The following is a 26,207-nucleotide window of genomic DNA, read 5'->3' as shown; positions in this document are numbered from 1 at the left end:
TTCATTGGTTTCTGCTTTGTCTATTATTTCCTTCCTTCTCCTTGCTTTGAATTTATTTTACTTTTTCTAGACTCTTAAGGGAAAAGCTTAGGATTCGAGACCTTCTTTTCCCTTTTTTTTTTTTTTTGAGGCGAAGTCTCACTCTGTCGCCAGGCTGGAGGGCAGTGAGTGGCGTGATCTCGGCTCACTGCAACCTCCGCCTCCCAGGCTGAAGGGATTCTCCTGCTTCAGCCTCCGGAAGTAACTGGGACCACAGGCGCCCACCACCATGCCTGGCTAATTTTTGTATTTTGTGTTTCGTCATGTTGCCCAGGCTGGTCTCGAATTCCTGAGCTCGGGTGAATCTGCCTGCCTTGGCTTCCTGAAGTGCTAGGATTACAGACATGAGCCACTGCACCCGGCCTCTTCTTTTCTAATAATTTAATGCTCTAAATTTCCCTTTATGTACTACTGTAGCTGCACCCAGCCAATTTTAATGTGTGAATTTTTGTTTTCATTCAGATCAAAAAGTTTTTTGTAAGACTTCCTCTTGGGAGCATAGATTAATAATATAGTTTAATATATTGTTAATAATTACTAATAATCGGTTAATATATTGTTGAATAAGTATATTGTTTAATTTCTGAGAGTTGGAGATTTTATCGTATCTTTTCATTATTAAGTTTCAGTCTAATTCAATTATGGGCAGAGAACATATTTAATATGGTTTCAATGCTTTTAAATTTGGTTAAGGTTTATCTTAGAACCAGGATATGGTCCTTTTTTTTTGGTGAATTATTCCACATGTACCTGAAAGAGTGTGTGTTTTGGTTTTGGTGGGTGGATTGTTCTATAAATGTCAGAGTTAATTTGTTGATGGTATTAGTTCTTCTCTATCATTGTCGATTTGTGTGCATACTTGAGAGGTTGTTGAAGGCTCCAGCTGTGATTTTAGATTTGTCTGTTTCTCTTTTCATTTCTGTTCATTTTTGCTTCCTGTATTTTGCAGCTCTGTTGGTGCATATACATTTAGAATGATGATATCTTCTTGCTGAATTGACCTTTTTATTCTTTCGTAATGTCCTTCCGTATTCCTTTGTCTTACATTCACAGAGCTGCTCCAGCTTTCTTTCTTTTTTCAGAGACAGAGTCTCACTTTGTCACCTAGGCTGGAGTGCAGTGGTATGATCTTGGCTCACTGCAGCCTTGACCTCCTGGGCTCAAGCAGTCCCCCTGCCTCAGCCCTGCAAGTAACTGGGACTGTGGGCACACACCAGGAAACACAGATAATTTTTGTATTTTTTGTAGAGATGGGGTTTCACCATGTTGGCCAGGCTGGTCTTGAACTCCTGAGCTCAAGCGATCCACCCGCCTCCGTCTTCGAAAGTGTTGGGATTACAGGTGTGAGCCACTCGCTCCTGGCCACATTGTTTTGGTTAATGTTTGTGTGGTGTATCTTTTGCATCCTTTTACTTTTAATCTACCTGTATCATTATATTTATGAGTTTCTTATAATTACGTGGGGTTTTTAAGACTCTTCTGAAAAATCTGCCTTTTAATGGTATGTTTAGCTCATTTACATTTAATAAAATTATTTATATTTTGGATTTATGTATACCATTTTATTTGTTCTATTTTTATTTCTATTCCTCTTTTTAATAAATTGAACATTTTTAGTGTTACATTTTAATTTTTCTATTTTTTTTTTTATACACTGTTCTCTGTGTAGTTTTGGTAGTGGTTGTTCTGGGGGTTACAATGTATGTATTAAACTTCTCACAATCTACTTAGAATCTATATTTGCATATTTCAGAGGGAATGTGGAAACCCTTCTGTCACTCAGACCTTTTGCCTCTGTCCCCATCTTGACATGCTCTTCTGTGTTGCATACATGTACACTGATAACCCCTCAGACATGCAACACATTTGACTTTCTGTCATCAAACACTTTCTAAGAAACTCAAGAGGAAATGAATAGTATTATACAGTTGGCCCTGGAGCAACATGGGTTTGAACTGTGTGGGTGCACTTAAATATGGCTTCTTTTCAACCCAAAACAGATCGAAAACACAGTATTCTCGGGATGTAGAACCTGTGTATAGATACGGAGGGCTGATTTTGGTATATGTGGGTTCCACAAGGCTAACCGCAGGACTTAGTATGCACAGGTGTGGCTATGCACGGGCGGTCTTGTCACTGATCTCTATTGAGATCGTTTCTGGGGTTGTCCCTTGGTTTCCAAGAAGTGGTGGTTCCATAATTTGGATACCATAATTAGAGGATGCCCAAGTGCTTTATATGAAATGGTGTCATATTTGCATATAACCTACACGCATCCTCCTGCAGACTTTAAGTCATCTCTAGATTACTTGTAATACCTCATACACTGTAAATGCTGTGAAAATAGTTGTTATACTATATTATTTATTTTGTTGTTGTTGTACTGTTACGTCTTATTTGTCTTTTCTGAATGTTTTCTGTCCTCATTGGTTGACTCTGAGGAGGTGGAACTCTCTGAATCTGGAGGGCTTCCTGTCCTTCTGTTGTTGTTTTTCATTATTGATGTTCCAGGTTTCCTTCTGGGACCCTTTCCCTTCTAATTAAAGAAATTTAACTAGCTTTTCTTTTCTCTCTTTTTTATAAAAAAAAATTTTTTTTGTAGGATTCCTTTTATTTTTAAATAAATTATCTTAGTGTTTTTTTCCATCTAAGACTGTCTTTATTTCACACTCATTCCCAAAGCCTATTTTCTCTGAGCATAGAATTCTGAGTTGATAATTGTTTTCTTTCAGCATTTCAAAAATGTATCACTTCCTTCCACCCTCCATGGTCTCTCATGAGAAATTTGCAGTCACTCAGATCATTCTCCTAGAAGTACAAGCGGAGCGTCCCTTATCTGAAATGCTTGGGACCAGAAGCATTTTAGATTTCTGGTTTTTTCAGATTTTGGAATATTTGTATTATACTCACCAGTTCAGCATCCTAAATCTGAAAATTCGAAATTGCAAGTGCTCCAGTGAGCACTGTGGGCGCCATATCAGTGCTCAAAAGGTTTTGGATTTTGGAGCATTTTGGATTTTTGGTCTTCAGATTTGGGATGCTCGAACTGTAACACATCTTTCATCCCTGGCTGCTTTCAGATCTTTAGCTTTAGCTTTCAGCAGTTTGACTATGGTGCATCTGAGGGTGGACTTCTTTGTGTGTGTGTCTTGTTTTGTTTTGTTTGAGACAGAGTCTTGCTCTGTCACCCAGCTGGAGTACAGTGGCGTGATCATAGGTCACTGCACCCTTGAACTCCTGGGCTCCAGTAATCCTCCCTCCTCAGCCTCCTGAGTAGCTGGGGCTACAGGCGTGCACCACCACACCTAGCTAATTTTTAAATTGTCTGTAGAGACAGCATCTCACTATGTTGCCCAGGCTGGTTTTGAACTCCTGGCCTCAAGGGATCCTCCTGCTTCAGCTACCCAAAGTGCTGGAATCACAGATGTGAGCCACCCCCTCCCCCTGGCCTAATTTCTTTGTATTTATCCCATTTTTGTTTTGTTAAACTTCTTAAATCTGTAGTTTTGTATCTTTCACCAAATCTGAGTTTTCAGGCATTATTTTCTTCTAGTACTTTTTCTGCCCCACCTCCTGTCTCCTCTCCTCCTGGGACTTCAGGGTTAGGCCCTGAGGCTCTGGTCCTGTCTCACAGGCTCTGAGGCTCTGGTCCTGTCTTCCTCCAGGTTTTTTTTTTTTCTTGCTCTTGTTTGAATTGGGTGATTTCTGTTACTCTGTCTTCAAGGTCCCTGATGATTTCCTTCGTCACCTCCATTCCGCTGTTGAACCCATCCATTGAGTTGCTAGATTTTGGTTATTGTACTTTTCTCTTCTGAATTTGGCTTTTTGTCATTCTTCTTATCATCTGTTCCTTTGCTAAGATTTTCTCTATTTCTATTCATGGCAAGAGTGTCTCCCCTTAGCTGTAGGAGCATTTTTATAGTAGTCCCTTTTCAGGTAATTCCAACATTGGTGGCACCGTGACACTGGCACTTGTTGATTGTCTTTTCCCAGGGAAATTGAGGTGTTCCTGGTTTTTGGAATGCAAGATAAGTTTAGCTTTTGGATCCTCCTATCATGTTAGGCAGTCTGTGCCGTGTTTAAATGCTGTGAATAATGTTGATATTTTTATCTTAGGAGGCCTTGACCCCGTGGGCGCAGGCCACAAGTTCCAAGTAGCCTTCTGTGGGCTGTGGTTTCAGTGTCAGTTCCCAGTTCCCCTTTCAAAGCCTTCGCTGTGCTGTTTGAACCTGCCCCATGTGTGTGCCCCGCACTCCACCCCAGTCTCCCCTGAGGTTCATTTTCAAAGCTTTGGTGTGTTCAGAGTCAGATCTACCACGCACAGCTCAGGGGTAAGCACAGGAGCCCCCCCAACAGCCTCATAGGGTCACCTTTTTGAGCTCCTCCCTCTTCTGTTATGTCCCTGATACTTGCAGTTCTTTGGGCCTCTCCTTTCTGGTCCCCTAGCTAGAAGTTTGAGGCTTTAGTTACTCGATGCGCCATACTTCCTGCAACCGCACGCACATCTGGAGCCAAGCAGTGGGAGGACAGAAGGGGGAAAACCCAGCGAGGGTCCCCTCCCACTCGGGATCACAGTCCTCCAGTGGAGCAGAGGCTTTAAGGCCCTCAGGATTATAGACAGCTGTTGCCCCGGGATTGCTTGGGACTGGAGAGCAAGAGAAGAGAGAAAAGAAGAAAGCTGGAATTCCCCCCTTCTCTTTCTGAGCATCAGAAGACCCCCTTCCTGCTCCGAAGGCAGAACTAAGGGCTTCTCCCGCAGCACTTTGTCCAGGGTGGTGCCCACTTTGGATCCTGGGCTGCGCTGAGTCCGGGCAGGGGATTGTGGAGGAGAAGCCGACACGCTTGGTGCTGGCAGGTGGCATCTTGAGCGCTGCCGCTCGTCCCTGCCTGCCTGCTGCTCTGCGCTTCTCCGGAGCCTCAGAGAGCTGCTTCGTGCCTCTGCCGAGGTCAGAGCTGCAGGACGAGGGAGAGACGGGGCCTCGTGTGTGTCTGTCCTCCCAGGCCCGGAGCCGCCCTTGTCTTGAGACGCTCACTTCTCAGTCTGTCAGTCCGATGCGCCTGTCAGTGGGGAAGCGGTCACGTGGGGTTCCCGTGAGCAGGCCTTTGCTGACGGGAGTTTCTGTTTGGCTTTTCAGGAGACCCCAACCAAAGAGCTGGGGCCCTGTGGAGGAGAGGCGTGCGGCCCCGACCTGAGTGGCCCAGCCCCGGCCTCAGGCTCTCCCTACCTGAGCAGGTGCATCAACTCCGAAAGCTCCACCGACGAAGAAGGTATTTCACGTCATTGACTAGTTTTAAGGGAAACTGAAAAATTGAGTCATGTAAAGGTTTTTTGAGGGTAACTTACCATGTTGCTTTAATGACACCCCCCTGACATGGGCACAGCGCTGCCATCTGCCAGTCGGGCCGGGCTGTCTTCCGACCCGCAGGGTGCACCTGCCCAGAGCCTCCCCCTCTGCCTCATCGCGCAGTGATAAAGGGTGGGGTTTTGTTTTTTTTTTATTTCTAGGTGGCGGCTTTGAGTGGGATGATGACTTCTCCCCAGATCCTTTTATGTCAAAGACAACAAGTAACCTGCTCAGCTCCAAGCCTTCTCTCCAAACATCCAAGTACTTTTCCCCACCACCACCGGCCCGGAGCACGGAGCAGAGCTGGCCGCACTCGGCGCCTTATTCCCGGTTCTCCATCTCTCCCGCCAACATTGCCAGCTTTTCCCTCACACACCTGACCGACTCGGACATCGAGCAGGGCGGTGAGAGGCGCCACGTGCTGGGGGTTGGGGGTGTGGGGTTGGGGGTGGGGTGCTGCAGCTGGGCAGACGGTGGTCTTGCAGGCTTGATAATCTCATGTGTTCTTCACATTTGCTGAGTCGATTACAAACTCGTTTTTTTTTTAAACTCCCATCATCAGCTGGGTGCAGTGATGTCTGCCTGTAATCCCAGCTACTCAGGAGGCTGAGGTGGGAGGATCAGTTGAGCCTGGGAGTGTGAGACCAGCCTGGGCAACATAGTGAGACCCCATCTCTACAAAAAATAAAAACTAAGAAATTAAGCGGGTGTGGTGGTGTGCACCCTCACTTCCAGCTGCTCAGGAGACGAGGTGGGAGGAATGCTGGAGCCCAGGAGTTCAAGGCTACAGTGACCTGTAACTGCACCACTGCCCTCCAGCATGGTGACAGGGCAAGACCCTGTCTCTAAAGTAAATAAAACTGCCAGCATCCTGAGCGTGCTCTCGGGGCCACGCCCCTGCCTGTTTGTCGTGGTCACGCCCAGGCTCGTTACTGTCCACCCTGTGGGGCCAGGCTGAGGCAGAGGGGCTCTGGTCCCAGAAACGCCCAGGCTGTGCACCGTCTCCTCTTTTTCTCCTGTGGCTGCATAGTCCCCCTCCACACTCTTCTCCTTTCCCAGAGAGAACCCACTCTTCTGCAGGCTCGTAAGAGCACTTGACCCCTGGCCTTGGGACCAGCCCACACGCCCGCTGGTGCTGCCCGTGGAACGCTGGTTTTGCTACTGAGTCTTGGTCCTGGTGTGGCTCGCAGGGGTAGGGTGGGGTGAATGGGCAGGGGCCGTTTGAAGTGGAGGTATCTGAACATAGGGAGCCTTCTTTCCCTGTCACTAGATTGAAAGATAAAGGTTAATAAGCTCATTTTTTGATTGGAAGTTTACAGATCAAATAATAAATATGGAATACAAAGAGGCTTTGTTTGCATCGGCGCTAGGCTTCATTTGTGACGATTAGATAACACCTGCTACCTGCCAGTGTGTTGGGGCAGATGTGTGGATCCCAGCTGACTTCTGCACCCTGACCCTTAGCGCCCAGCTGGCATTTGAGCCTAGCAGATGTGTTGGTGGGAGCGTCGGGCAGCTGCTGCTTCTGAAGGAAAGGACAGGAAGGGCGGCTCAGGCGGTGCTGAGCTCAAAGCACCCGCTTCTGTTCCCGTGGTGCAGCGCACACACCGTCCACGCCATTCTTGTCTGATCATTTTAAAACTCCAGCTTTGTCATCTCACTTCCTCTCTCCTCAACAGGAAGCAGCGAAGACGGAGAAAAGGACTAGGTGGCTGCCAACACGCACGCTCGGGTCCGAGGCTGCTCCCCTGGAGCGGCGCCCCTGCGCCCTCAGCCCGAGCAGCGACATCCACTCGCCATTTGCTGATATGAGCTTGGGAGGAAGAATCCAGAGGTGAAGAGGGAGATGGCTCTGAGCTGCGTTCAAGGCGGGGCCCTCGGGAGCCCAGGTAGGGAGTGAGGCTGTGTCCGGGAGCCAGCATCCCTCGGTGCCCCAGGCACCCGCGGCCTCCCAGGCAGTGCTCCCGCGCTGGCCGTCGGGGGAGGCAGGGACGCAGCCTCCGTGTGCATGCGTGTGTGGAGCTGTGCGCGCCGCGTGTGTACTTTCCACAGGGGCGTCTCTGCGTCCACGCCTGCACATCCCAGCCCACGTGTGGTCACCACAGAGGACACGCGAGGGGAATGGTCACCAGTGAGCCATATTTATTATTTCTAGAGAAATCACGAATTGCTTTCTGTAACTGCACTGTGGGTAAATGTTCTGAGAGTCTCCATTGTTGTACAGAATCTTAAATTATTCAAGGAAAATGAGGCAGGTCAAGCTGATGCTATCCACTAGTTTGATTTTTTTTTTCCGTTTTATAGTTGCGCTGCATGGTACTTGTAAAGCTTAAATATTTTGAGTGTTCTACTGTGTCTAGGATTGTTGGGATTGTACATATGGTACTCTTTCATAAATGATAAATGATTCTGAATGTTAGTGTTTTATGTTCATATAGGAAATATTTTCAATGAGTCCAAAATACCACTGTTTTGTTGATGGAATCGAATGCATTTTTGTCTCTTCTTGATGAAGCGGCTTCCCTGCAGCAAATGAGGCTTCTCTCTGAGGAGCTGAGAGGTCTTGCAGCCTCTCCTTGTCATTCTCCCACCCCACGTCCCACTTTTTAAAGCCCTTTTGGTAAAAACCGGCAGGTTGTGGCCCCAGACCTCAGATGGACCTGGCCTATCCCTGGGGACGTGCTGGGTGGCGGGCGGGAGAGCTGCACCCCGCATGGGGCCGCCGCACCGCTTCCCTCCGCGCAGCTCTTCTGCCTGGTTTTCGGAGGCCAGGCTCCTGGGAAGCTTCTGTGGTCCCGTCCTTCCTTCAAGAAGCCGGGGAGCTCAGGCAGACACATGTCCGCAGAGCACGCCAGCTGTGGAGGACGGGTTGAGGTGAAGATGCGTGCACACGTCAGGTGGCGGGGACTTGAGCTTTAAAAAAACTTCACAGCCGAATCTTCTCCGAGCCGCTCCATGTCACGTCCAGCGGGGCCTGGCCAGCCTCAGGTTATCTGCTTGGGATGAGATAACACCACATCCTGCAGCTGTGAAGGGGGACGGACACGGGACGACGGCAGAGCATCAGCAGCTGACACATAGCCCGGATCGGGGACTTGGGTGGTCCTGCGTGGCCCGGGACTCATCTCACGGACCCTCCGTTCTGCATTAAGCCCCAGGTTCTCTTCTGGCTTTGAAAGGGCCCGAGTGCTCCCAATGTAGCTTCGTCACGTCGGCACGAGCCCCAGTGGTCATGGGCGACCTCAGGCCTCCCTCCCTGAGTTCTACTGTGACATAAAAAGTCCCCCGTGGCTGGTGCAGCACAGCCGTGCTGTGCTGGGGAGCCACCCGTTCCTTCGGGGGTCCTCGGGCCTGCAATCCCCTCACACTCACTCTTCACCCCACGTATTTTCCGGTGCTGATACGTTTCCAGACTCCAGCGCAACCTGGGGCACTCTCCAGACCCATGCAGGGGCTGCCTGGGGTACACGGAAGGAAGTGGAGTCCTAGTGGAAAATGCAGGTGGACGTTGCCAGAGCGTGCACAGCAAATGTCCTTCATTGCCAGTTGCGCCCCACTCCTCTCATTTTTTATACTAAGCAATAACTTTCCAAAGCAAGAAGTTCAGGATGGAGAGAGTCCCCTCCTGTCCAGGCATGGGGTAGACGCGGTGCCCACCTGGGCTGTGCGGGGAGCACCGCTGGCTCTCGGGATGCGCGATTTTTTTTTTTTTTTTTTTTTGTAATTAACAGGGCATTAGAAGATGATTTTGCCAAAATTGTCATGACTGAATTCTTGCTGTGGGGACTTCCTGAGTTTTCTCAGTTTTTACATCTAAGATTAGTCTTGGCTGAGGAGAAACGAGACGTGATTATACTACTTTCAATTGCAGGTTTAAGCAGTTCAGATTTAATGACCAAAGTCATGCAGATCCGTGGAATCTGTCGTCGTCTTATACAGTGTCAGCCTCGAGTAAATTTATTGACCTTCTGGGGCTGTCAGTTTTCCACTAGGATTAAGATTTTGGCTGAGCACAGTGGCTCACGCCTGCAATCCCAGCACATTGGGAGGCTGAGGCGGGCGGATCACTTTGAGCCCAGGAGTTCAAGACTAGCCTGGGCAACATGGCAAAAACCACGTCTCTACTAAAAATACAAAAAAAGAAAAGAAAAAAAAAATACTAGCCAGGCACATAGTGGTGTGTACCTGTAGTCCCAGCTACTTGGGAGGCTGAGGTGGGAGGATGGCTAGAGCCCAGGAGATGGACTTTGCAGTGAGCTGAGACCATGCCATTGTACTGTAGCCTGGGTACAGAGCCAGACCCTGTCTCCAAAAAAAAAAAAAAAAAAAAAAAAAAAAAAAAAAAAAAAAAAAAGATTTTCATAATTCCCATTTTTATTTATTTTGAGTCACTCATAATTAATTGCCAAAAAAGCATTTTATACCTTGAGTTTGGGGGGGGGGGGTGGATCTTAGTGTGGTGTTGCATGGAGGGGCGAGATTTTATATTTATAATCAACACGTGGGTTAACATGTTTTTTTGAAATCCAAGCAATACACAGGAAATTTAAGTAGAATAAAAATTCCAGCCCATTTTTGAAATGTCAGCATGTGCTGTGTTCAGGTCAGATTTTTGTTGTTTGTTTTGTTATTTTTTAACTAATAAGTTGGTTATCAGTGGTGGGTTTTCAAAACATACTTGTTCTAATAAGTTGTGCAATGAAATAAATCAGTGGCGTTCTCTGGATGATGTGGGGGAAGGTTAGCATATTTTCTGGCCTTCTATGGGTAGCAACCCAGAATTAATCTGAATTAGACCTATTTTGGTGGAGTTTGTACATTTTAAATCCTATAACAAAAATAATCTAGCTTTCATTTCCTTCCTAGCTAGATGCGAATTTGTCTTTTCAAATGACCCTGTCAATAAGCCAGAAAGGGCAACACAGAAAAAGTGCTCCCCAAATCCCTTCTGAGACTTGGCCCGTGTGTCTGGACGAGAAGCCATTCCCTGTAAGGGTGCAGAAAGCTCGACCAAGCCGAATTGCAAACAGCGTTCGCGCTATTTTTAAATGTACAGGTTCGATCGTTTCTATAGAAATGGGTTTATCTAAGAAAAGTCTTGGTATGTCTTGCTGCTGTAAAAGGCCTTTCGGAACCCCTCCTTTTATTCCTGTTCCCTGTAGGGTGTTTGTAGAGTTAAGGACCTACTGCATGTCTGTCCCCAGGGTCCCGGTGGAAGGAGGGCAGCGCCTGCTCTTCCCCGACTCAGCCCATCATCTGAAAATTCAGAAGTGAACCAAGGGTTAGATGCCAAAGGTTGGGCTTCTGTTAGAGTGGCTTCAACACGTGAGCCTTATGGGAAGTAGCCTTTAAAAAAGAATGGGTGTACGCAGTGACTTCCGATGGAAATCTCCAAAACAATATTCCTAAGTAGCAATGGGGTTGGCTCAAGTCTTTATTAACAAAGAACATTCTCTTTCATCTATAAAAAAATTCTTAAAGCTGCGTCGACAGTATTGAATTACCAGCAACCTGTGAAGATCAGCTGGGCGGGTGCGGACACGTGCTGGTGAAGCACGCAGGCTTAGTGGGCTGAGCGGGATCTTGATCATGGGGCTGGTGTATGGATCCACCGTGGGATTCCGTCTGCAGAGGAGGATGTAGGGGGCCGTCACATCCCCCAGGCCTCCCTGCTGTCTCTTTAACACAGGCAAAAAAGGTCCCCGCAATATAACAGTCAATGAACTTCCAGTTTAAATTGTGTACATTTTTAAATTGTAAGATTTTTACTGTATATTGATGCATAGTGTGATTCAATAAATTGCTTGTAATTTAAAAACTATTTAATATTCAAAATAAATATAGTTATATATTTATAAACTCTGTTGCCGCGTTTCTTCTATGTTTTGTCCATGTGCAAGGACCTGGGTGGGTGGCCTGGCCCTGCCCTGCTGGGAACGCCCACAGCCTGTGCCCAGGGCCCCTGCCCTGGTCCCTCTGGAGCTTGTGTTTAAGCCAGGACAGACTTAAACTCCCCGCACTCCTGAGGACATAAAGCTTTTGTGTCACCACTGGAAAACCAAACCTGTTCAGTGTTCGTGCCCCCTTGAAGCATGTCTATAATCCATGCCTTTGCACTCATGAATTTCGGAAGCATTTTCATTTCCAAAGACCTCGATTGGCCCAGCCTCAAATGAGCTCTAGGCCAAGAGAAGAACTAACCTTGGCTCCAAGCCAGCCTTTCTGTGCCCACCCCCTGGCCCGCCACCCCACCCCACCATGGCCCCTCTGAGTCCCCACCCAGAAGTACTGAGACAGGGCAGCGAAACCCATGAGTGTGGAGCTCCAGCCTGCCAGCCAGCGTGACACTCACAGTCACCACACCCCTAGCAGCCCCGAATGGTCCCTCCCTGAGCAAGATGCTGCTTTGGCTGGGCGTGGTGGCTCACGCCTGTAATCCCAGCACTTTGGGAGGCCGAGGCGGGTGGATCACTTGAGGTCAGGAGTTCAAGACCAGCCTGGCCAACGTGGAGAAACCCCGTCTCTACTAAAAATACAAAAATTAAGTGGGCGTGGTGGTGCACGCCTGTAATCCCAGCTACTCGGGAGGCTGAGGCAGGAGCATCGCTTGAACCCGGGAGGCGGAGGTTGCCATGAGCGGAGATCATCTCGCTCCACTGCACGCCAGCCTGGGCAGCAAGAGCGAAACTCCGTCTTGAAAAAAAAAGGCGTTCCCATGGACAGCCTCCCCACCCCCAACTCGGGGTCCGCCCCCAGCCCGTAGGAGCCCCAGGTTCCCCTAAACATCCCGGGCAGCGGGGCGGGGGAGCCCCTGGGAGATGCCGGCGTTTTCGCGGAGCGGCTAGTCCCGGAGTGCTCCTGGGACTTGGGCTCTGTGCTGAGCCTGAACCGGGGCTGCCCCTCCGTCCGCCTGCTCCCAGGGACCTGTTTCCCCATCCGCGGAATGGGCCCGGGGCCCCGCCAGGAGTGGAGAGGCCGGGGAAGGAGGGCCGCGGGAGGCATGGATGCGGGGGTGCTGTGTCGGGGGAGGGTCGGGGAAAGCGGGTGGGGGGAGGCTGTCTCGGGCACGGATGTGGGGTAGGCGAGTGGGGAAGGTGCGGGTGGAAATTGAGGGGGAGGATGGGGACAAGCAGGTTGTGGGGAGGCTGTCGGGGGACGGGAGTAGGGGAGGTGGGGACGCAGCCTGTCTTGCGAAGGCTGTAGGGGCAGGATGGGGAGAGACGGATGGGGGGAAGCTATCTCGGGGCGGGTAGGGGAGGCTATAGGAGGAGGAGGGGGAGAGGCGGTGGGGGAGGCTGTCTGGGGAAACGAGGGTGGGGGCTGTCGGGGGAGGATGGGAGAGGCGGTGGGGGAGGCTGTCTGGGGGGACGAGGGTGGGGGGACTGTAGGGAGAGGATGGGGAGAGGCGGGCGGGGGAGGTTTTCTGTCCTGGGGGCGGGGCGGGGGCGGGGCTGCGCGGCCACCTGGTCTGGGAGCCCCAGGCGCCGGCCGCCCGCCCGCAGGTGCCGCCACCGCTGCCCGCGCCAGCCCGGGACACCCGGACCTCGGCCCCGCCCCGGCCCCGCCCCCGCCCCGAGGGCTCATTTGCATGCGTCCGCGGCCCCGCCCGGGGCGGCTAAAGCGACGTGTCCTTGTCCCCCGTGGGCAGCCTCAGCGCGTGCGGCCGCGGATCCCCAGGTAACCCGGGAGCTGGGAACTCGGGTGGGGCTGTGGGGAGGGAACCCAGGGGCAGGACCTGGCGGCGGGGTTGTGGGGGTTGGGGGGAAACCCGGGTGGGGGACTTCTGGTCTGTCCGGAGCCCCCACGGGGGCCATCCACGTGGTGGGATTGGGGGCTGCCGCCAGGCCCTGGCCATTGCCGACCTCTGACCTCCACGGCTGCCCCATGTCCGCAGCGGTTCTGGCCCCAGTGCTGTCCCTGCACGTGTCACGTCCAGCGGGGCAGGACAGCGAGAGCCTGGTGGCTGGAGTCACTGCCCACCCACGGGGCGAAGGAGTCAGTGCCGCCTCCGGCAGAGGCGCCCCCTAAGCTAGGGTGGGGGACGCTTCTCAGGGTGGTCTAGGCAAAGTGTCAAAGGTCACCAAGCTCAGGAGGCACTGGGGGGCCGTGAGGGGCATGAGGCCAGAGGAAGATCTAGGGGTCAGGGTGAGTCGCCCAGGGGGAAGGGGGACGCAGGGACAGGGACAGGTTCCAGAGGTCTGTATGAGGTAAAGCAGGGGCATGGGGTGGGGTCAGCCCAGGGCTAAGCGTGTGAACAGAAAGATCTCCAGTCGCGGAGCGCCAACCCCTGCCCCTGGTACCATTGTTGTCAGCAAGTAGGAAGCTGCCGGGGACAGCACCCCAGCGGGTCCCCTGGCCATGTGGGGGTGACCACAGAGTGTCCTGTGTTCTGGATTTCAGCTCCAAGGGCCTCATCTCCCCGCCGCCACCTCCTGGGACAGCCAGTCCAGGGCCATGAAGACCAAGAACCGGCCCCCGCGGCGCCGGGCCCCGGTGCAGCACACAGAGGCCACCCCTGGGGAGGGGACGCCAGAGGGGTCCCTGCCGAACCCGGGGCCAGAGCCGTCCAAGGGTCTGCGGAGCCGGCCGGCCCGGGCTGCAGCAGGGGCGAGGGGCGAGGGCGGGCGCAGGCGTCCAGGCCACTCGGGACCCGGTGGCCGTCGTGACAGCAGCATCCAGCGGCGGCTGGAGAGCAACGAGAGGGAGCGGCAGCGGATGCATAAGCTCAATAACGCCTTCCAGGCCCTCCGTGAAGTCATCCCGCACGTGCGCGCCGATAAGAAGCTCTCCAAGATCGAGACACTCACACTGGCCAAGAACTACATCAAATCACTGACGGCCACCATCCTGACCATGTCCAGCAGCCGCCTCCCGGGCCTGGAGGGGCCGGGCCCCAAGCTCTACCAGCACTACCAGCAGCAGCAGCAGCAGCAGCAGCAGGTGGCCGGGGGCACGTTGGGGGCCACCGAGGCCCAGCCCCAGGGCCACCTGCAGAGGTACTCCACCCAGATCCACAGCTTCCGAGAGGGCACCTAACGCCCAGCCCTGGGTGGGGGTGGCAGTGGCCGCGGCTGCCCGGCCTGCTCCTCCCAGCCCCAGTCCCTCCAAGCCGCGAGCCCCAAATGGGCGGACACACCCCACAAGGACGCGGCCTCAGCGGTTCCATTTTCCCCCGAACATTCAGCCATTTCCCTGGAGCAATTTTTCCTGCCCCGCTGGGGACCAGCAAGTGGCCTAGTTGAGGCCATGGCCCTGGAGAGCGGCGTGAGGCCCAAACCTCTGGGTAGGGCCCAGGCAGATCCAGATTTTTCACTGAGCCAGGCAGTCTCCTTGAAAAGGAGGAAAAGTTGAAAACCCTCCTTAGCCTTGGCACCAACGATTCTTCACCCTGACTTCCTCCAGGGCAAGGGGAGATCCCAGGAAAAGGGTTACCGGCAGGTTTTCTGAGGCCAAGGCCCCGGCAAGGGACCCCTGCCTCCAACCTTCATTATAGGGCTACATGGGGCCTGGGCTCAGCATCCGCATTTGGGGTAAACTGAGGCCCGGGACAAGCCCGGCAGAGCCCAAGGCTGCTCAGGGAGTGGGGCCAATCTGAGATGGTTGGAGCTGGCAGAAAATCTAATCAGATGACCTCAAATTCATCCTCAAAGGTTGAATAGTGGGGAGGGGCTGGAGTGTCTTCCTCCCTCCTCCCAAGTAGGGGCTCCTGGATGTGGTGACCCCAGGCTGTGCCTGGTTGTGGAGGGTCTGGGACAGGGTGTGAGGGGCGCTGTGGAGCTGGAGCAGGAGACAGGGCTAGGTGTTGCTGGTGCAGCCCTTCTGGGCATGGGAGAGAAGCCCCAAGGCCCTTTCTTGCCCCCCAAGAGTGGCTCTGAGGCCTCCTGCTCAGCCCCGGCCCGTGCAGGGACTAAGTGTGCCCCACCCCAGCCCCCGCCACCGCCGTTACTTATTCTCACTGACGTGGGGTTGTCATATAATTGGCACCATGCTGTGTCTGTAGGACATGACGATGTGCTTGGGTCCTGGTCTGAGTTGGCAGCCCGTTGGGCGTCTCTGCCTGGTGGAGCCTCGGGGTGGCAGGTACATCCCTTCCCCCACCCAGGTACTTCATGCTCATGGCTGGGCCTGGTGGCTTGGCACGTCTCTGCCGCCCCAAGCCCAGCTTCCTTCTGCTGGGCGTTCCTGCCCCACTGGCTCTGCCGGACTTGGCCACTTGGCTCTCCCCTCCCTCATGCCTCTGCCCAGAGATGTCCTGAAGGCCCTCAGGGCCAAGCTGGGCCAGGGATGTGGCTGCCACAGCTGAGACTAAGGGCTCTGGTTGGCCCGTCCCCACCAGGTGGCCTTGCCCTTCCCAAGATGGGGGTTGTGGTGCCAAAGGCTGCATGCACCAGCAGGCTTGGGGTCACGCCTAGCCACGTAAGGACACAGGTGATACCCTGAGTATCTGGCATTGGCAGCTTCGGGCCTGATTTTCCTGGTCAGGGCCCCTTAAGGTGGCCCGGGCACGTAGGCCTCATTTCGATGAGACTTTATCAGAGGCCTGGTCTGGTCCTGGCCCTACCGCCCCGGCTGCCCTTCAGCACAGCTCGGGGTGGGGACTCTGGGATGCTGGGTCTGCCCCTTGGGAGGGGGCAGTCTGGAAGGTGAGGGTGATCCACCACCGTGGGCTGAGATTGGATGCAGGTGGAAGCTTGGGACAGAGACAGCTTGGGGCTCCCTTGCTGTGGGACACCTGCCCAGCGGGGACGCAAGATGACAAAGACCTCACCAGCGGGGGTACTCAGGTGCTACAAACCTGGCAGCTCTTGTTTCCGGCTGAGCCATGGCCAGAGCAGGGCTCAGTCCGCCCGTGAACTTGCTGAATGGACCGACAAGCTGAGCCCGAAAGCCCAGAAGAGCCTCGGTCCAGGAGACGAAGACTGGACCCGGTGTCCAGCACAGCCCAGGGCTTCCCGGGGGGCAGCAGGAGGGCCTGGGGGTCACCGCCTTCAGGACAATGGCCTCAGTGGCTCCTTCTGCCCTGAACTGGCACCTGCACCTCCTCCGCTTCCTAAAGGGTGACCTGGGCCGAGCAGCCAGTCCTTCTTCCCCTGAGGCCAGAGGGGACACCCTGTGGCCACATCACACAGGATACTCAGTAGCCATAGTCTCGCTTCGGGGTGTCCAGTGTTTCGAGGAGGAGAGGGGACAGGGGCCAGGCCCACTCCCTTGGCCCTCCTCTTGGACCCCAAGGCCAGGCTGGATCCTTTTATCCTGTGGAGAGCCCCTGCCTCGGCCATTGGGCTGAGTTCCCTTAAGTCCCCGCATAAGCGGGTCAGAGACCCACGTGCCGTCCCTGGGCTACCCCACGCGCTGTCCCCCGGGGCTGTGGACGCACCCACCCTTTGGCAGACAGACGCCCTGAGAGCTCCGGAGGCGCGATCCCCATCCCCACCCGCGGAGAAGCCAGAACCGCGATTGTTGCATCTGGGAAAACCCGGCCGGAGCCGCACGGCCCGCGCCCCCGCTGTAATTGTGCTGAAAATGATTCTCAAATGACCCAAACTGGCTCTTATGTTTTCTAATGGCCCTTTCAAAGTATTCATGAAATTGACGCTGTGTCACACAACAAAAAATAAAAGATTTCACGGCAATGTCTGCTTTAGGTACGTGGGGAACCACACGTTTTAATCAATCAATGTTATCAATAAAAACACCAGGGCATGGACACTCCAGGGGAAATGTTTATTGAGTAAAGCATCTGAGGAAGTGATGCTGGGCAGGTAAACAGTTGGTGCTCAGCAGCGAGAGGACGCGTCGCTCTGCCGTTCTGCAGGGTGACGCCCTCCCCGTACCTCGCTGAGAGCCGCGTGCAGACACAGCAGAATGCACAGGTCACTGTTGTAGGGGAACAAACCGTAATGCCCAGAGAAAACCTGATACAGAAATGTAAACAGACAGGACAGGGTGGCTCCAGGTGGCCGCCACCGTCAGGACCTTCCCGTGATTGATCTGAGAGCTTCCCAGGCGGCGGCACTGCGACCCACTTCCAGAAACACCGGAACACCAGGTCCCTCAGATGCTGGCGGGCGGGGCCCCAGGGAGACCTTTCTCAGCATCTGCTTTTGGGTGACAAACCCCATATTGTACAAATACAACGGACCCCCTGCTGACAGTGAGCCCAGGACCCTAGGAAGGTCAGGTGGTGGCAGGCACAGTCATCCCCTCTCCAACCAGGCAGAGCCTGGGGTTGGGCTCTGATGACCTCCCGGGCAAAGTGTCCAGGTGGAGGAAGCAAACCCCCAAATGGGGCACAGAGGGATAAAAAGCAGCTGAGAGACTGCTGGATGAGTCAGGGCCACTTGGCCGACGCTTTCTGCCTCGCCTGGCCGGGCCAGGCTCTCACCATAGGATGGAGTGTGACTGTGCGCCCTGCTCCATGTGCAGGATGGGCTGAGGGTCCGTGTGCACACCCCATGGCCACCGCTGACGGACACAGTCCTGCTCCCCACAGAAGCCTGCAGTCTGCACCCCCTACAACATGATCTGATCCAACAAGCCCCTGTCCGCCAGCACGTCTGGGGAAGGACCGAAAGGGTGACGGTGACTGTGCACACGGACACTGCCTCCAGCCACGGGGCAGCCTCTCGTCCTCTCCCAGCCTCCTGTCTGGTACCCCGGCCCCCTCAGGGAAGAGAACATCCCATCCAATCCCATCCACTCCAGTGTTACTTCCAATCTGCTGTCTCCTTCCTTCACTTTTTTTTTTTTTTTTTTTTTTTGAGGTGGAGTCTCACTCTGTCGCCCAGGCTGGAGGGCATTGGCACGATCTCAGCTCCCTGTAGCCTCCGCCTCCTGGGTTCAAACGATTCTCCTGCCTCAGCCTTCCAAGTAGCTGGGATTACCAGCGCCCGCCACCATGCCCAGCTAATTTTTTTTTTTTTTTTTGTATTTTTAGTAGAGATGGGGTTTCACCATGTTGGCCAGGCTGGTCTCAAAACTCTTGACCTCAGGCGATCTGCCCACCTCGGCCTCCTAAAGTGCTAGGATTACAGGCGTGAGCCACGGCGCCCGGCCTCCTTCCTTCACTTTTGAAATGAAAGCCTCTTTGCAAGTCCTGCTCTGAGAAATGGTCACTGCATGTGGTAAAGAGGCCCTGAGCCCCACAGCCGTCTCGCTTGGTCAGGGGTGGCGGGGCCCGGGTGCTGTCTGAGATGCCGGCTCAGGCGGGTTCCATCCTGGGCTCTGCTGCCCAGGCCCGGTGTTCCTGGAGGGCTCCAGATTCTGGGTTCTAGTCCTGGAAAGGCAGGAGGGAGAGGGGAAGGGAAGGGTGGGAGGGGCCTCCCAACCCATGCTTCACACCCCCAGGGCTCCTTGCAGACGGGGACATGTGCAGGAGTGTCCGTGGAGCTTCACATTTCGGGGCCGTCTCAACCAGTGCCTGTGAAGTGGCCGCAGCCTTGGGGTCAGGTTCCCTCCAGAGTCCACCAGGGCGACATCGCTCTCACAGTACACACTTCAGCACAAGAATGGCTCAGCCTTGATCCCCCAAACCGGGCACCATCGCTGTATCTAGGTGCGTGGGGGCGCCTCAGCAGCAGACGGGGCCATGGGCCTCTGGCAAGACACTTGGCTCCTGCTCCTGGGACGAGCTCCGGGGGGCCCTGGTGGCATTGGCCCGGACAGAGATATGGTCCCAGCCTCCCTGTTAGGAGAGAGCTGCGTCACCAGGGGACTCAGGGACTCGAGGATCCTGGAGGGGCTCTGCCTGGGGGCCTCCCTCCAACCCAGACCCCGGGTCCCAGGGGACTGTCCCACAGGACACAAGGTGACCACACAGCCCCAGACCATGGCCCCCGCTCACCCCGATGCCGTAGTCCCAGCCATGGCCCTTGGGCTCGTGGGGCTGCACGCCCGTGCGATGACACACCGTCCCCCGGCTCAGGCTGTGGCTGCCCTGCACTTTGTTGGCGATCACCCAGACCTGGAGCACACACCCCATGAAGCTCTCAGCCCCAGCTGCCGTGGGACGGCTGGGCACGGGATGGGGGAGACCAGAGAGGGAACCAGAGCACCCCAAGTGCCCGATACCCCCTGAGCAACCCCACCTGGTCCAGAGGCCCCACGGACACTCGGCACACGTTGTTGGACACGTGCTCCCAGCTGGAGCCCTGCGGGTAGCTGGGTGTGATCCCCTGGCGATACCACAGGTTTCCTGGGGAAAGAAGCAGTGAAGATAAAGGGGAAGACCTTCCTGGCCCCTCCTGCCCGTGCGGCCCAGCAGCCGGTGGCCAGGTCCCGCTCTAACCACTTCGGGGTTTGGGAAGCTGCCGGGGAGGCAGGAGGGTCCTGGCCCCTGAGTCAGGGCCACAGCCTCCTCCACTTCTCCACACTCAGGAGCCTGGGCTGCAGCCAGCTCTGCCTTCTGCACACTCAGGGCGTCCCCCAAGCCTCATAATTGCCCTATTGTGCTGGGCACGGCCGGCGTCCTGATCCTCTTTCTGCTGAGGCAGAAACTGTGGACAAGGGAAGTCCTAGCCAGAGCAATCAGGCAAGAGAAAGAAAGAAAGGGCATCCAAATCGAAAAAGAGGAAGTCACGGTGTTTCTGTTTGCCCACGATAGGATCAAATACCTAGAAAACCCTAAAGACTCCTCCAAAAGACTCCTAAGTTTGACACATGAGTTCGGGAAAGTCTCAGGTTACAAAATCAATGCACACAAATGAGTAGCACTGCTACATGCCGGCAGCAACCAGGCTGAGAATCAAATTAACCCCTTTTACAACAGCTGCAAAAAATAACACAAAATACCTGGGAATGTATATAACCAAGGAGGTGAAAGATCTCCACAAGGAGAACTACAAAATACTGCTGAGAGAAATCAGAGATGATAGAAACAAATGGAAATGCATCCCATGCTCATGGATTGATGAGTATGGGATGAATCAGTGGAAGAATCAATATCATGAAAATGACCATACTGCCCAAAGCAATCTACAGAGTCAATGCAATTTCTTTTAAAATACTGTCATCATTTTTTACAGAATTAGAAAAAAAAAAAAAATCCTAAAATTCATATGGAACCCACAAAGAGCCTGAATGTCCAAAGCAATTCTAACCAAAGAGAATGAATCTGGAGGCATCACAATACTGGACTTTAAATTATACTACAAGCCTACGGTAACGAAAACAGTATGGTGCTGCTATAAAAACAGACACATAGCCTACCCCCGGCCAATGTATTATACACCAGTTGATACCTAAGTAGTTTTTGGGGGATGATATATTACTTACACATTTTCTATGTAGTAAATAGGTATGTGCATGTGCGTGGGTGCGTATCTGATTACTGTGTTGGAGTGATTCGTATGGTTTGGAACTGTTTGGGCCAAGTTTATGCAAAAATCTACATTTTTGAGTAAACTCCCCATGACTAGAGTAAGTTTCCCCAGTATTTGAGAATTCTTCACTTCCCAAAGCTGTACAAACATCAGATAATCAATATTTGTAAGGATCGATAATGTAACTTACAATGAAATTGCTTTCTCAGTTATTAACGTTAACTGGATCGTCTTCATGTAGCCTTATAACTCATTTGTGCTATTCCATTTTCCTCTGTTCCTTTTATTTTCACTTCCCTTATAATGTTAGTCTCTTTGTACTGATTTCTGAAGAGTTCATTTATGATTAAAGAGGATAACATTTTGTCTAGAATTGCAAATATGTTTTTTCTCATTCATGTTACTGTGGTGTTTTATTTTTTTGGTTATACAGAAGTTGTAAATTGAATGTAATCTTGTTCTGTTTTATGAAAAAAAAAAAAAAAAAAATAGACACATAGACCAATGGGATAGAAGAGAGAACCAAGAAATAAAGCCAGATATCTACAACCCACTGATCTTTGAGAAAGCGTACAAAAGCAGAAATTGGGGAAAGGAGAGTTTATCCAGTCAGTGGTGCTGGGAAAACTGGAAGTCGCATGTACAATAATGAAACTGGATCTGTCTGTCTCACCGTGTTAAAAAATCAACTCAAGATGAATCAAGGACTTACATCTAGACCTAAAACCATAAAAATTCGACAAGAAAACCTAGGAAAAGCTATTCAAGGGCTTTGCCTCGGCAAAGAATTTCTGACTAAGATCCCAGAAGCAAAATTTTGAGATGGAGTTTCACTCTTGTTGCCCAAGCTAGAGTGCAGTGGCGTGATCTCGGCTCACTGCAACCTCCACCTCCCAGTTTCAAGACTCCCAGTAGCTGGGATTACAGGTGCCTGCCGACATGCCCAGCTAATTTTTTTGTATTTTTAGTAGAGACGCGGTTTCGCCACGTTGGGCAGGCTGGTCTCTAACTCCTGACCTCAGGTGATCCGCAACAAAAACAAACATAAATAAAGGAATCCTAATTAAACTAAAAAGCTTCTGCAGAGCAAAAGGAGTAATCATCAGAGCAAAGAGACAACCCACAGGATGGGAGAAAATATTTGCAAACTATGCAACTGACAAAGGACTAATAACCAGAATCTAGAAGGATTCAAACACATCAGCACACACACACACACACACACAACCAATAATCCCATCCAAAAGTGGTCAAATGACATGAATAGACATTTCTCAAAAGAAGACAAGCGGCTGGGCGCGGTGGCTCACGTCTTTAATCCCAGCACTTTGGGAGGCTGAGGCGGGCGGATCACCTGAGGTTGAGAGTTTGAGACCAGCCTGACCAACACAGAGAAACCCCGTCTCTACTAAAACACAAAATGAGCCGGGTGTGGTGACATATGGCTGCAATCCCAGCTACTTGGGAGGCTGAGGCAGGAGAATCGCTTGAACCCAGGAGGCAGAGGTTGCAGTGAGCCATCTGAGATTGCATCCACTGCTTTCCAGCCTGGCAACAAGAGCAGAACTCTGTCTCAAAGAAAAAAAAAAAAAAGAAGATATGCAAATGACCAAGAAACATATGAAAAAATGCTCAACACCACTAATCATCCGAGAAATGCAAATCCAAACCACACTGAGATATTAATACCATTCGATTTCTGCAAGACTGGCCATTATTATAAAGTCAAAAAACAACAGAGCCAGGCGCGGTGGCTCATGCCTGTAATCCCAGCACTTAGGGAGGCAGAGGTGGGCAGATCACCTGAGGTCAGGAGTTAGAGACCAGCCTGCCCAACATGGCGAAACCCCGTCTCTACTAAAAATACAAAAAAATTAGCTGGGCATGGTGGCAGGCACCTGTAATCCCAGCGACTTGGGAGTCTGAGGCAGGAGAATCGCTTGAACCTGGGAGGTGGAGGTTGCAGTGAGCCGAGATCACGCCACTGCACTCTAGCTTGGGCAACAAGAGTGAAACTCCATCTCAAAAAAAAAAGATTTTTTTAATGGTACATTTTATTTTTTATTTTTTAATTTTTATTTTATTTTATTTTATTTTTTGAGACAGAGTCTTGCTCTGTCACCCAGGCTGGAGTGCAGTGGTGTGATCTCGGCTCACTGCAATCTCCTCCTCCCAGGTTCAAGTGATTCTCTTGCCTCAGCCTCCTGAGTAGCTGGGACTACAGGCACTTTGGGAGGCTGGCACTTAACGCGCCACCACACTTGGCTAATTTTTGTGTTTTTAGTAGAGATGGGTTTCACTAAGTTGGCCAGGGTGGTCTCAAACTCCTGACCTCAAGTGATCTGCCCACCTCGGGCTCCCAAAGTGCTGGGATTACAGGCATGAGTCACTGTGCCCAGCTAATGGTACATTTTAAAATAACTGAAAGAGGGCCAGGTGTGGTAGCTCACGCCTGTAATCCCAGCACTTTGGGAGACCGAGGTGGGTGGGTCACCTGAGGTCAGGAGTTCAAGTCCAGCCTGGCCAACATGGTGAAACCCCGCCTCTACTAAAAACCTAAAAATTAGCCAGGTGTAGTGGCCTGTGTCTGTAATCCTAGCTACTTGGGAGGCTGAGGCAGGAGAATTGCTTGAACCCAGTAGGTGGGGGTTGCAGTGAGCGGAGATCGCACCACTGCACTCCAGCCTGAGAGACAAGAGCGAAACTCCGTCTCAAAAAATAGTAATAATAATAACTAAAAGAGTATAATTGGATTGTTTGTAACATAAAGGCTTGAGGGGATGGATACTCCCTTTCCCCTGCTGTGATCATGATGTATGGCATGCCATATTATGTATCAAAACATCTCATGTACCCCATAATATACGCACCCACTCTGTACTCACAAAAATTAAAGTGTTTTTTTTGTTTTTTTGTTTTTTTTTTTTGAGACAGAGTCTCACTGTGTCATGCAGACCATGTTGGCCAGGCTGGTCTCGAACTCCTGACCTTAGGCGATCCGCTGGCCTCAGCCTCCCAAAGTGCTGAGATGACAGGTGTGCGCCACCATGCCCAGCCAAAACATTAAAAATTTTAAAAAACAGCAACTTGCCGTTCTCATCCAGGGCGTACACCGACGTCTGCCCCACGGACACCTGCTTCAGCCTCTGTCTCGGCGGGGACGGGATGTGGTACCAGCAGTCACCTGAGAAGGGGAGGCTGACTCAGGCACGCGGCCACCTCCTGCTCATGTGGGCCAGGTGGGGCTGAGGGCCTCAGTCCTCAGCTGCCTCTCGGATGTGTAGCCTGGTGTCAGCTGTGGGCCACACAGAGCTGAGCCGTGCGCTGCCATCCACCCAGCACCATGCCTGGGGCTCTGGAAGCCGCGACGGGCTCTGATGGACTCATCTCACCAGCACAACACAAAGGCTTCCAGGGCAGCTCACGGTGGAGACCCAGCCTCAGGGGCTGCCCCCCAACCCATCCCGGTGTAGAGGGCAGCTGAGTACCAGCATCCCCGTGTTGGACACTGGACATCTGGAAAAAAACAAGCCAGCACAGGCCATCCTCCCAGACGGCCACTAGAGTGGTCACTGTGGAGTAGATCCTGCAGGGCCAAGACACAGGGGCCACCTTGGGAAGGGCCAGGCAGGCCTGGCTCCGGCTGCCCCATCGCCAGGGTGACCACCTCCCAGTCAGTCCCAGAGGGAGGGGGACACGGCTTCTGGGGGACCCTGGCCCAGAGGGGATGTTCAGCAAACGTCAGCTTGGACGGAAGGTGAGCACTGCAGAGGCTCCTGGTGCGCGGCACTCACCAGCCGGCTGCGAGGGGTACACGGAGCCCCGGTAGAAGGCGGAGCCGTCCCTTGCCACAGCCCACACCTGGTAGCAGGCCCCGATGGAGATGGAGGCAAAGGGCTGGTCGGTGCCAACGTGCAGCCAGGAGGAGCCCTGGGGACAGCGAGGAGGGGTGCTGAGATCACCAGGGCCCCCACCCCCAGGGCCCCACCTCCAGGCCCAGCATTAATGGGCCTAGCGGTTGGGCAGCACGGGTGGCTGGGGGACAGCCGGGAGTCACACAGCCCCACCCGGCCTGATCTCGGTGCTTGTTGAAATCCGGGGTGCATCTCATCCTCCTGCGAGCAGGGAAAGCGCCCCTGTGGGCGTGTGCACCTCACCGGGATGCGGACCACCAAGGACCAGGTGCCAAAGAACCACGGTGTCTCTGGGCCCACCTCTGCCACCCCCGCCCCACTGGCCTCATTCCTGGGCCAACTGCCCCAGGGCACAGGGACCCACTCGGACCACAGGCAGCGTCCACTGGTCCTAGGGGCTTGTCCTGAGCAGGGTCCCAGCCCAGCCGGACTCCAGAGGAAGGTCCTCATTGCAGGAAGAATCTGGCCCTGGCACTCACCGCGGGGTTGAGCGCCGACACGCCCAGGCGGCACAGCACATCCCCCTTGTCACTGATGGCCCAGAGGGCAATGCTGTGCCCGCTCCGCTTGGCACCCGGGCTCTCTGGGATGATGGACACGTCCCTGACGGCAATGGGGGGCACCTCCAGCCAGGGCCCGCTGGTCACCAGCTTGCATTTTCTGTACAGTGGAGAGCGGACACAGCCCGGGGACCCCAAGGTGACCGCCAGGCTCCAGGGCCTCTCCCCCTGGAGCCAGGAGGAGGAAAGCAGTCAACCCCGGGGTGGGTGGAAAGAGGGGCCCAGAGGTGGCCTCCTCCCCACCCCCACCCCACCCCACCCCCACCCCCAGCCAGGCGGCGTTCTCTGTCCAGCTTACAGGTGGAGCGTGCCAGTGACATTTCTCTTATTTGTTCATGAAAACAAACTCTTCTGAAACCAGAGAGCACTGCGAGCCTGCGGGCATTTCCTGGGCTGACATTTACTTAGATTCGGCTTCCCTCTTCACCCTGCTCCCCACTGCTTCTTCCCCTGGGACTGAGGTCAGAGGCCAGATGTGGCCCGGGGTGTGGGGAACCAGAGCTCCCTCAGGGCCGGCTCCTCCAGGAGCCTGACCGTGACAGTCACCCCGCAGCCCTGCCTCACCTGGCCCAGCACCTCCTCCTCACAAAATCCTTCATCGTTTTGGACCCATGGTATGAGCTGCAAGGAGGAAGAAGATGAAATCAGGGCCACTTCGTGGAAGTTTCTGGAAAGGGACCGTGCATGTCAACATTCTTGTTCTACCCGTTACAGGGCATGGGGACTGGGTGGAAGCCATGGACGGGGTTCAGAGGAGGAGGTGTCACCACGCGTGGCTCTTGGGAGACGCTTCCTGGCTGCCCCGGCAGGGTCAGGGCTGAGTGCAGCCCCAGGGACCTGCAGGGAGGGCCTCCCAGGGGTTGGGGCCTCTCAGGGGCTGAAGGCTCCCTGGGGAAGGGGGTCCGGTCCTCTCTGGGGCTGGAGCATAGCAGTCACCTGCCAGGGGTCAGGCTAAGGGGACTCAGCCATCCCCTCCCCAGGCCCCATCAGAGCCCTTTTGGGGAGCAAGAGCTCTCGGTCAGGATGAGG

General features: G+C 53.4%; 3 protein-coding genes across 6 annotated transcripts in view; 2 read left to right on the top strand and 1 right to left on the bottom strand.

Annotated features, from left to right (window-relative positions):
- The window catches only part of LMTK2 (lemur tyrosine kinase 2), a 108,657-nt gene extending 97,412 nt beyond the window's left edge, over positions 1 to 11,245 (top strand). For both annotated transcript variants that reach the window (XM_008018705.3, XM_008018704.3), the window contains exons 12-14: positions 5,175 to 5,307; positions 5,546 to 5,788; positions 7,064 to 11,245. In XM_008018705.3, the coding sequence (XP_008016896.1) occupies positions 5,175 to 5,307; positions 5,546 to 5,788; positions 7,064 to 7,092 (405 nt within the window). In that variant the 3' untranslated portion in view covers positions 7,093 to 11,245. The remainder of the gene's footprint in view (positions 1 to 5,174; positions 5,308 to 5,545; positions 5,789 to 7,063) is intronic.
- Positions 11,246 to 12,968: 1,723 nt separating this feature from the next.
- Positions 12,969 to 15,555, top strand: BHLHA15 (basic helix-loop-helix family member a15). Its single transcript, XM_008018700.3, has 2 exons — positions 12,969 to 13,061; positions 13,785 to 15,555. Exon 2 carries the CDS (start codon positions 13,839 to 13,841, stop codon positions 14,418 to 14,420), a length of 582 nt encoding a protein of 193 aa, XP_008016891.2. The 5' UTR covers positions 12,969 to 13,061; positions 13,785 to 13,838; the 3' UTR covers positions 14,421 to 15,555.
- Positions 15,556 to 17,089: 1,534 nt separating this feature from the next.
- The window catches only part of TECPR1 (tectonin beta-propeller repeat containing 1), a 41,318-nt gene continuing 32,200 nt past the window's right edge, over positions 17,090 to 26,207 (bottom strand). For all 3 annotated transcript variants that reach the window (XM_008018701.3, XM_008018703.3, XM_008018702.3), the window contains 7 exons: positions 25,743 to 25,799; positions 25,098 to 25,278; positions 24,499 to 24,634; positions 23,796 to 23,888; positions 19,472 to 19,578; positions 19,228 to 19,347; positions 17,090 to 19,068 (listed from right to left, as the gene is read on the bottom strand). In XM_008018701.3, coding sequence (XP_008016892.3) covers positions 18,955 to 19,068; positions 19,228 to 19,347; positions 19,472 to 19,578; positions 23,796 to 23,888; positions 24,499 to 24,634; positions 25,098 to 25,278; positions 25,743 to 25,799 — 808 coding nt within the window. In that variant the 3' untranslated portion in view covers positions 17,090 to 18,954. The remainder of the gene's footprint in view (positions 19,069 to 19,227; positions 19,348 to 19,471; positions 19,579 to 23,795; positions 23,889 to 24,498; positions 24,635 to 25,097; positions 25,279 to 25,742; positions 25,800 to 26,207) is intronic.

Source organism: Chlorocebus sabaeus, chromosome 28 (genome assembly GCF_047675955.1).
Source record: "Chlorocebus sabaeus isolate Y175 chromosome 28, mChlSab1.0.hap1, whole genome shotgun sequence".
Classification (NCBI taxonomy): domain Eukaryota; kingdom Metazoa; phylum Chordata; class Mammalia; order Primates; family Cercopithecidae; genus Chlorocebus; species Chlorocebus sabaeus.
This window is presented reverse-complemented; position numbering and strand designations above follow the sequence as displayed.

Bases quoted from the DNA above. Each gene is read 5' to 3' on its own strand.
- BHLHA15 (XM_008018700.3), top strand. From the start codon at position 13,839: ATGAAGACCAAGAACCGGCCCCCGCGGCGCCGGGCCCCGGTGCAGCAC.